At 55.9% G+C, this 9,614-nt stretch overlaps 1 protein-coding gene across 1 annotated transcript; it reads right to left on the reverse strand.

The window, feature by feature from the left end:
* Positions 1–115: 115 nt before the first annotated feature.
* On the reverse strand, positions 116–9,401 carry CALR (calreticulin). The gene is made up of 9 exons (XM_048831515.2): positions 9,208–9,401; positions 6,080–6,181; positions 5,293–5,496; positions 4,730–4,824; positions 4,411–4,620; positions 4,070–4,183; positions 2,870–3,013; positions 2,279–2,371; positions 116–1,509 (listed from the first exon to the last, which is right to left on the reverse strand). The coding sequence occupies exons 1-9, from the start codon at positions 9,293–9,295 to the stop codon at positions 1,309–1,311; spliced, it is 1,251 nt and encodes a 416-aa protein (XP_048687472.1). The 5' UTR covers positions 9,296–9,401; the 3' UTR covers positions 116–1,308.
* Between the last annotated feature and the right edge of the window lie 213 nt (positions 9,402–9,614).

The following is a 9,614-nucleotide window of genomic DNA, read 5'->3' on the forward strand; positions in this document are numbered from 1 at the left end:
AATCCTTGCTGGGGTATATTACCTTACTGGTTTAGCTACTATGGTTCCCCCCACGTGAAGTGACTGCATACCACTCACATCCCAGGAAGAGACCCATAGAAACCAGGCCACAGGCTAGACATGAAATTTAATTTAATAGAAATTTTCTTCAATCATTCATACATTCAAGTGTGAACATGAGAAGTCTCCGCACCCCTACCTCTGCATTTCACTCCTCCCCCACAATACATTTCAGAGAGTAGGTAGAAGCTTGGACTCAGTATTCCACTCCCTTACCATCTACCAACCCCCATTCTCTCCTGCCACCCACCCCAGCATTCTGTGACCTCCCTCACCAAGACACCACTCTTCATTCTAGCCCATGCCCCATTTCCCCTCCACCCATGCTACAAGACAATAGCTCTATGCAATTTCCAGGGGGGATTCCTGAGAGGTGTCAGGCATGTTACAGAAAATCAAGGAACTACAGATGTTTGCTTTACAGTCCAAAGAAAGGGGAGGAAGTTACTTAGAGTTACCCATCCCACTTAGTCTGAGCTGTTGAAAGCACGTTCTGTTTAACAGTGGATCTAGTTTGGACTGGCCTCCGCACCAGCTGTCAGTGAACCGGAGGCCAAGACAGCTGCTTGAGTTGTAAAAAACAATGCAGCAGCTGCAGCAACATAGGAAATGGATCAATCCACTCATTTTAAGCTGGAGCTCTCTTGACAGCTGTACAGTTCCTGTGAGAACAGACTGCGGAAAATGAGGCCTAATACTGCAGTCTAGTAGATTTCAACCCCTTGGTTCACCAAAGCAGTGCTAGGATGGAGGAAAAGCCAACCCTACCATCCCTGCCCACTCAGGTCACTGACATGGGAGCAGGGGTTGGAAACTGCTTCCATCTGTGAGGAGGGATGGAGCAGGGCAGGTGACTGGAAGGAGGGCAAGGAGAGGTAGTGGTACACTGCTTCCTATCTATCCCTTTGCAGAGCACCTGGAGGACAGGAGCCGGTAGAGACACCAGCCACCATTAAAAAAGTGGTTGATGCTGCTGTTCCTGCCTGAACCAAGGGTTGTGTTTCTACAGTTAAACTTAGCATACATTCATCCACTGCAGGGCCGAGACCTGAACTCACATGAATGGATCATTGGGGGCATGTGAAAAAAAACAAACCACAAACAAAACACCAATAAAAAAAGTTCAAGTCTCATAGAGACATTACTGTATCCCCTCCCCCTCTCCTTATTTGGGTTTAACCAAGCGAGCCACATGGTGGGGGCCAAAGGCGAGGCTCAGCGGAGGAGCGGTGCTGTGGGAACGGCCTTTTACAGCTCATCCTTCAGCGGTGCCTCCGTTTCCTCCTCTTCCTCCTTCTCTGGCTCATCGTCGTCCTCCTCCTCCTCTTCCTCATTATCGTCCCCTTCGGGCTCATCGTCCCCTTCCTCCTCTTTCCGCTTCTTGTCCTCCTCCTCTTGTTTCTTCCTCTGCTCCTCATCCTGCTGCTCCTTCATTTTCTTCTCAGCATCCTGGGAGAGATTGACAGCAAGACAAGTTATCCGAAAGGGAGAGGGAAGATGGTGCAAGTGGTTTGGGTGCTAGCCTGGGCCCCAGATTCTAATTCCCTGCTCTACCAGGCTGTCTTTAGCAAGCCCATGCCTCAGTTTCCCCATCTGCACGAGGAGAAAGACACTGCCATTGGGCTGGGCCAGTGAGTACTGAAGGAAGGAGAGATGCAAGGAACCGAGCAGGCTAGACTCTACGCAACCCTCCGAACAGTTTCAGACCACCTTAAACCTTCATGCCTTGGCAAGAACTTTTGCCTCACTTCTGATAGGGAAACCCAGGCCAAGAGCAGGTGGGATGTGCCCAGGAGTCCTGCTTCAGCCATAGGCCCATCCTGATAGCCCCACTCGGAGAGGATGGATTACATTAGAGGGTTTAGGTTTCAGAACATTTACTGAACTGTCTGGCCTTCTCCCCCACACCCAATATCAGATTATTTCAAAGGTGTTTCTATGCCCTGTTACAGCTGAACAGCCCCATCACCCTCCTAGCACAAGAAATGCAACAGTAAACCCCCTGGATTCAGCCTGCCTTTCCCTGCACTATGATTCCCCGTGGAGCCCCCCGAACAGCTGCAGGTCCTTCCTCCGACCTCAGGGGGTGACTTGGTCACTGCACTGCCTGCCAGCACATGGGCTCTCCCCTTATGTCGACCCAAAGGGAGGACGACATTTACTAGCAGGGGAAATCTCTTCTGGGGGAGCAGGAGCACTCCCCAGGGACAGTCATTACCTTGGTGGCCCCCCAGGTCTCATTGCCCGACTCCTCTGCGAACTTCTCGTCATCTGTGATCAGGAAGTTGTCGAAGATGGTGCCAGATTTCACCTGAAAGGATAGCAAGCCAGTGACCACCGCGCAGCAGGGAGCAGCCGGACGCCCCCACGGTGACTTTGCCCATCTCGCCCCAAGCAAAGGTGGGGGGTCAACCAGCAAGACAAGGGTTAAGAGTCAAGTCCTGCCCAGAAGAAAACTTAATGCTGCTCAGCCAGGGCTGAGGCTGAATCTCAAGGATTGGGCAAGAGACAAGCATCTGTTTTGGCTTGGGAAGCGTTCAGACATAAGGGAGCCAGGAGTCCCTGAGGGCGAGTTAAGGTATCTGCCAACAGGGGACAGCGATGCCAGCAGCACAGCCGGGCACAAGGCCCATGTTCCATTAGATTGGATGCCCCAGCGCTTTAGTGCGGCTGAGGCCCCAGGGGCTCAGCCTGAAGCAGAGCGCATTAAAGGCAAGTTCCCACCCCAGCGCAAGGTGGCATGATCTAGGCTACTGTTCAAGAGCTAGACAAGTCCTGCTCCCAGCCAGCCCCCTTGGGAGGAGCGCACCTGCCACAGGTCCAAGCCGATGACGCTGAAGCTGTCGTAGGAGTACAGGCTGGGATCAGGGGTGTAGTCTGGGTTGTCGATCTCAGGGTGCACCCACTTCCCCTTGTAGTCAGGGTTGTCTATCTGTCGGGGTTTCCACTCCCCCTAGGGAGCAGGAGAACAGCATGTGAGAAACCAGCGAGTGGGGAGAGGGATTACACCTGGTCTCCAACAGGCGAGCGGTTGGTCTTACGGGGGGAGAAAGAGCAAGGAATGGGCCTGGCGTGGGGATGCCAGCTCTGCCAGAAGCTATTGCAGCTGTAGGAGTGGGACAGGCTGCCTCCCTTGGTGCACGTGCCACCCTGAGGATCACAGGCCCAGAGTTTATTAAGGGGAGTTGGAACACAAGGGCTCCACCTACAGCTGCTTTCAGAGACATCTGGACTGGGCTGAGGCTGCCATAGAGGAAGCCCAGTGCTAGCACGCTATGGATTATTCCCTTCTCCCCACGCCGTGCTGGAACCCTGAACCAAGGGCTGTGGTGGATTTGCCATCGCTGGCAGTTTTTAAATCAAGACTGGGAGGTTTCCCAGAAGCTCTGATCTAGGAATTATTTCAGACCAGTTCTCTGGCCTGCATTAGGCAGGAGGTCAGACGTGACTAGAGGATCACAAAGATTCCAAGGCCAGAGGGGACCAATGACTGAGCAGCCACATGCCAACTTGAGAACCAGGGAACGTTCCTGCTCAATCTCTGCTCCCCTGCCTGCCCTCAGAAGGCCCCCAAGGCCCTCCTTACCCATGACTAGCTCAGCATGAAGAGGATTAGACTGGGGCAGCGTTACCACAATAGTTTGGAGTTACAAGGGTCTTGATCTCCTCCCTCCAGGGCACAAGCCTATCCCCTTGCAGAAGGCTGGAGGTGGCACCAAGAAGGGAATGCTCACTGGCACTGCACAGAGGTGTTATGGGGTTCATGCCTTTCTCTAGGTGCATTTGTCACTTAACTGGGTGCATTTGTCACTCCAAGGCAATAACTGGCAAGCATCAGGCCTCGGGTCTCATCCCCCGGGTACACAGATACTCAGCACCGACTGCAGCAGGGCTGCGGCTCCTCAACTGACAGAAGGCCACGATATTCATGGAAGTTTACAATCAGACACTCTAGACCCCCTCCATCCCCCCACAACCGCTCTAGACCCAGCCTGTGGGCCAGCCTTACCTTGTACTCTGGGTTCTGGATCACTGGAGGCTCCCACTCCCCGTCCATCTCCTCATCCCAGTCCTCTGGCTTCTTGGCATCAGGGTCAGGAATGTGCTCCGGCTTATCCCAGTCCTGAGGGGCAGAGGAACAGAACCAGGCAGATGTCAGGAAGAGATTCGCCACCAACTCCTCACTCTGATGGATATCCTCCCCTCCATTGCCCCATCCAGCCCCACACACAGCAAGAGCTACAGCTGTTATCCCCCACCACCTGGCCACATGGGCCGGGGAAATGATGTAGCATTACGGTACCAGTCTCTGACGCTGCCCCTACCCAAGATCTGCAGCCCCCAACTCACCTCTGGCTTAGAGTCCTCGGGGTCGTCTATCTTGGCCCTATCGTCCCAGTCCTCTGGTTTCTTGGCCTCAGGGTCCTTGATCTTCTTGGGAGGCAAGAAGTCCCAGTCTTCCTCCAGGCTGCCCGACTCCACCTTGTTGTTGTCAATCTTCACCTCGTAGGTGTTGTCAGGCCGCACAATGAGGGTGTAGAGGTGCGTGAACTCGTCATCCTGGGCAAGGGAAGGAGCCAGGGATTAGATGAAGTCTCAGCTTAGAGCCAAGGAGATTCCACTCCAGGCCCATGTCACAGGGGCAGGAGCCCCTAGCCAGGAGACTCACCTTGCAACGGATGTCTTTGTTGATCAGGACGTTCTTCCCTTTGTAGTTGAAGATCACGTGCACTTTTTTGGTGCCTGGGCCACAGATGTCAGGGCCTGGATTGGAAACAAGCCACAGTTCAGAGGAGCAAACCCAGCCTGCATCAGAAGGGGCTGAAAGTCACCTTGTTCCAGCATGGAGAGCTGGCAAATTCAGCCCCCAACAGGACCAGCTACTACCTCAGCACCCGTACATCCCCACACTGGCCTTGTTGGCAGGCTCAGTAGAGAGATCATGGGCTGAATGGGGCTCAGACTGGACTCTCCCCCCTGCTGGGAACCCACCAAAAATGACAGAGGGGCAGTGCTGGGGGAACACAGCTCCCCAGCAGCCCCTAGTGCCATGCTGGGCCAATGAGCACCCCCTACTAAGTCACGCACGCATTCCTAGGGGTTTGGAGAGCTCCCCTCCAGACACTGTGCAAGCCCCACCCTGCTTCGCATGAGACCCTACCACAGTCTGGGTCCATACAGCTAGTGCATGGCCAGCAGAGGCCACGCAGAGCCCACCCCACAGGCACTCACCAAACATGATGTTGTACTCCGAGTCCCCGTGCATGTCCTCCTGGCTCAGGCTCGAGGGGAAGAGCTTGACATAACCACCACCACAGTCAATATTCTGCTCGTGTTTCACCGTGAACTGCACCACCAAGGTCTTGTCCTTGTTGCTGAAGGGGTCAAAGCGGGCAGACAGGGCGTAGAAACGGGCATCCTGGCTTGTCTGGAGGCCTGACAAGGGAAGGGGAAAACACACAGTCAAGAGCCAGCAGGGAGGGGGAGCGTGATCCCTCCGTAGTTGGCCTCAGAACTCAGCATATCTGGGCAACAGGCCTGTTCGCGCTCAGCTCTGCAGCAGCTTGTATGTAGGCACCGTGCCGAGCCCCTGTGCTTTTCATCTTACGGCTAATGCTTCAGGGCACGAGGTGGCAACCAGCAAGGTATTACCCCCCAGCCATGTTCACAGGTGCATTATGGGGGTTTTGTCAGCTTCCCAAGGGGGCAGGTATTGGTGGCTGTCATATGCTGTGTGCGGTTATTTGGACTTTGGTAGTGGCAAGGACCTGTGCAGACAGCTAAGAGGCAGCCCTGTCTCAGAGAGCACATAATCCAGGTGACACCCAGCAGGCTAACCCATTACAGCCAGAATGGGATGGGAAGGATCTACTGGGCTGATCTCATACTGATTTATAGATGTGCTGGGTGATTTATAGTAACCCTGCCAGGGGAGCCAATGGGTAAGATGGTTAACAGAAAAGGCCCCAATCTCCCTAGTGCATCCTGGGCGGGTGGGGAGGGACACACAATTTCTCACCTTTATCCTTCTCGGCGTCCCCATAGAACTTGCCCGCTGTGAGTTTGAACTTCCCATAGTCTGACTTGTGCTTCGACTCCACCCAGCGGCTCGTCCAGGCATCTGTGGGGAAGAGAGACAGGCATGAAATTTTAACAGCCCCCCGCTATCACCACACGCGCTCAGGACAGGGAATGTACAGTCCCAGCCCACCCTTGGTCACTATGTGAGGAAGGCCCCACCTCACTAGGGCATCACAGGCCAGAGAAGAGCTCTTGAAGCCAATCACTGGCCGGTGTTCCAGTCACTCATGGAGCCAGGGGCAAGAGCCTCATTTTCACCAGGCAGGGAACTGAGGCAGAAAGGAAGTGGCTTGCCCAAGGTCATATTGAGCCCCCACAGAGTTCTGACTCCCAGTGCCTCTGTTCTAGCCACTAGACCATACCCCCTCCCTATGTGCAATGATGGGCCTGCTTCATCCAGCAGGCAGAGTGAAAGCTGACCATGCAAATGTGTGGCAGAGTATTAAGTGTGGAACAGGATTTTGCATTTCTCCTCTCCCATGAGCCTCAGCACTTCATGAAGAGAAGGACAGGCAACACATAAGGACTGAGTCACCTGCTGCTAAAATGCAGCCTCCACTGGGGTGGAATATGGCAGCTGTTTAACAGTCAATCCTGCATTGGCAGCTTATATTGCTTGTTAGTGCCTTGATCAGCATGCCCTGGGGGATGCTTGTACACTCAACATCAGTCTAGAATGGCTGGGCCAGCCACATCTCATCCCTTAGTACTGCAAGCTGCATCATGGACCAGAAGCAAAGGCCTTGTCTGAAGGGCCCCAGCCAGAGCCTTTAGAGCCATAAGCCCTTCAGGCAGGAGTCACCAGCTTTCCAGACAAGTTACAACACCTGCTTCCGAACTCACTGATGCGGTCACAGCTGCACAGGAGAAACACAGCATAGCATGCCATGAGCCGCCTCACCAGTCTCCAGGCCTTGCACGCCCACAGATGCACACTGTATCTATACCAGTTTCCATTTAGCCACCCACATGGGCACAGTGGGACTGAGCTGAGGACTGCAAGCTGTCTGCTCTGAGATCGATGGAGCAGAGTTATAAGCCATTTGCTTACATCCTTAACTTGGCACCCATCCATCATCAACTACAGCAGATTTTTGCTTTTAAACTTACACATGGTGCACAGCCCCCCATAGGGCTGTACAGTCTGCATGTGCTTAGACACCCCAAAATGTTTGACCTAGTCCTTACAGAACAGACACCATCCCCACAGGGCCCAATAATTATCGATTCCCCACTGCCCATTCAGTCTAGACTGCACAGGGAGGCGATTATGAAACCAAAGAGGCCTCCAGCCGCCACCCCCATCCCCTGCCTCCTCTCTATAAGCCCTTAAACACAGAAGACAGGCTGCTGCCTATAGGCAGCAAATATGCCCTCTCCAGATTGAGTTTACCCAAGAAGCATGGCAAGACACCAGGCCCCTGGTTTCAGGCAGTGTTCACACTGTATATTCAGAGGCTCTTACTGTTTCAGCTATGGAACTGCAAGCAAGTGAGTTTTTAATCTGAACAGCTATGCACTGATTTTGGGGGGGGGGGGGGGGGGGGGGGGGAGAAGAGGGCAGTTTTCCCCCACCCCCCAAATATTTTCAAAGCCTCTTTTGAAAGGGCTTTAAACTGACATCCTAATGCTATCTAGAGCCCAGGGCAAATGAAATACTCTAATAAGAGACAGACACAGGTTAGCTCACTACTCCCAACCCACAATCCCAAATCCTGCTGAGTCCTGACCAGCCAAAGCAGGATTTTAGGGTGTATTTTTGTGGGTGAAATATAATGCCTGCCTCCCAACAGGGTTCTCTGCCCCACTGTGTGTGGCCTGCCTCCTCACAGAGAAATCTGGGCTCATCCCATGGCTCTATATGGCCTCGATCCTATTACGACTGTCCCCCTCCCCACAGAGTTCCCTTTGGTCCTGCAGGGACCATTTATGACACTAGACCATTAATCGTCCCTATAGATACCACCCTATGTTCACAAAACCAGGACACCCCAACTCTAACCCCATAGATCTGTACCCTATTTAATCCTCCCTACCATCCCCCAGCCCCACCCATGAGCCTGACAGCACAGTGAGTGCTACAGAAAAGCCTTATGTCCTTCAATGCACCCCCCCAGCAGATCTATGCTGACCCCTCCTCCCACAGATCCCCACACCCTAAGGAGCCCCCCATCACAGCTGCCCTTCAGAGCCTCCCCTTTACTGCACCCCGCCCAGGCCAGAGACTAGTAAACCCCGACTAACCCTTCCACCTGCAGAGCTAGCCTGACCCCACAGAGACCCCCCCGCCCCATGGGACCCCCATCACCTCCCCATCTCCTGCAGGCCTGGCCTGACCCCTTGAAGACCCCTCCCATCACCTCCCCCTTCATTCCCACCCCCCACAGGGCTGGCCTGACCCCATGGAGACCCCCCCCATCACCTCCCCATCTCCTGCAGGGCTGGCCTGACCCCATGGAGACCCTCCCCCAGACCCCCATCACCTCCCCCTTCACTCTCACTCCCCACAGGGCTAGCTTGACCCCATGGGGACCCCATCACCTCCCCCTTCACTCTCACTCCCCACAGGGCTAGCTTGACCCCATGGGGACCCCATCACCTCCCCCTTCACTCCCACCCCCACAGGGCTGGCCTGACCCCATGGGGACCCCCCCATCACCTCCCCCATCTCCTGCAGGGCTGGCCTGACCCCATGGAGACCCTCCCCCGGACCCCCATCACCTCCCCCTTCACTCTCACTCCCCACAGGGCTAGCTTGACCCCATGGGGACCCCCCCAGGACCCCATCACCTCCCCTTCACTCCCACCCCCACAGGGCTGGCCTGACCCCATGGGGACCCCCCCCCATCACCTCCCCCTTCACCCCCCCATCTCCTGCAGGGCTGGCCTGACCCCATGGAGACCCTCCCCCAGACCCCCATCACCTCCCCCTTCACTCTCAACCCCCACAGGGCTAGCCTAACCCCATGGGGACCCCCCGGGACCCCCATCACCTCCCCCTTCACTCCCACCCCCCCGTCTCCTGCAGGGCTGGCCTGACCCCATGGGGACCCCGCCCCCCCTCACCTCCGTCCCCGAACTCCTCCCTGAAGTACTGGGCGGGCCCCGCCGCCACCAGGCCCAGCAGGCCGCAGAGCGCCAGGAGCGGGCTCATCGCGGTGGGTCTCGCGCTTGTCCCCGGGAGGTGCCGGCCTGGCCCGTCACGAGACGCCGACGACCCAGCGGGGCACCAGACACTGACTGCGGGCGCGCAGCCCGAGGCGGCCGCACTTATAGTCGGCCCGGCCAGGCGCCCGGCCCCCGCCGCCGCCCCATTGGCCCGAGCCCGAGCGACGGTCGCTCCCATTGGCCGGCAGCCTGCCCGACGAGTGAGGCTGCGCCCCCGAACGCTGGCGTCCCAGATGGCCGCTTCCCATTGGTTGCCGAGCTCGGCCAATCAGGAGCGACCACGCGTTCCGGGGGAGACGCCCCCT

Source organism: Caretta caretta, chromosome 20, assembly GCF_965140235.1.
Source record: "Caretta caretta isolate rCarCar2 chromosome 20, rCarCar1.hap1, whole genome shotgun sequence".
NCBI lineage: Eukaryota > Metazoa > Chordata > Testudines > Cheloniidae > Caretta > Caretta caretta.

Coding starts and splice junctions, on each gene's coding strand:
- CALR (XM_048831515.2), bottom strand. CDS start 9,295: ATGAGCCCGCTCCTGGCGCTCTGCGGCCTGCTGGGCCTGGTGGCGGCG. Junction 4,184..4,410: donor CCGAGGACTCTAAGCCAGAG/GTGAGTTGGGGG, acceptor TCTGCCCCTCAG/GACTGGGATAAGCCGGAGCA. Junction 3,014..4,069: donor TCCAGAACCCAGAGTACAAG/GTAAGGCTGGCC, acceptor CCTGCTCCCTAG/GGGGAGTGGAAACCCCGACA.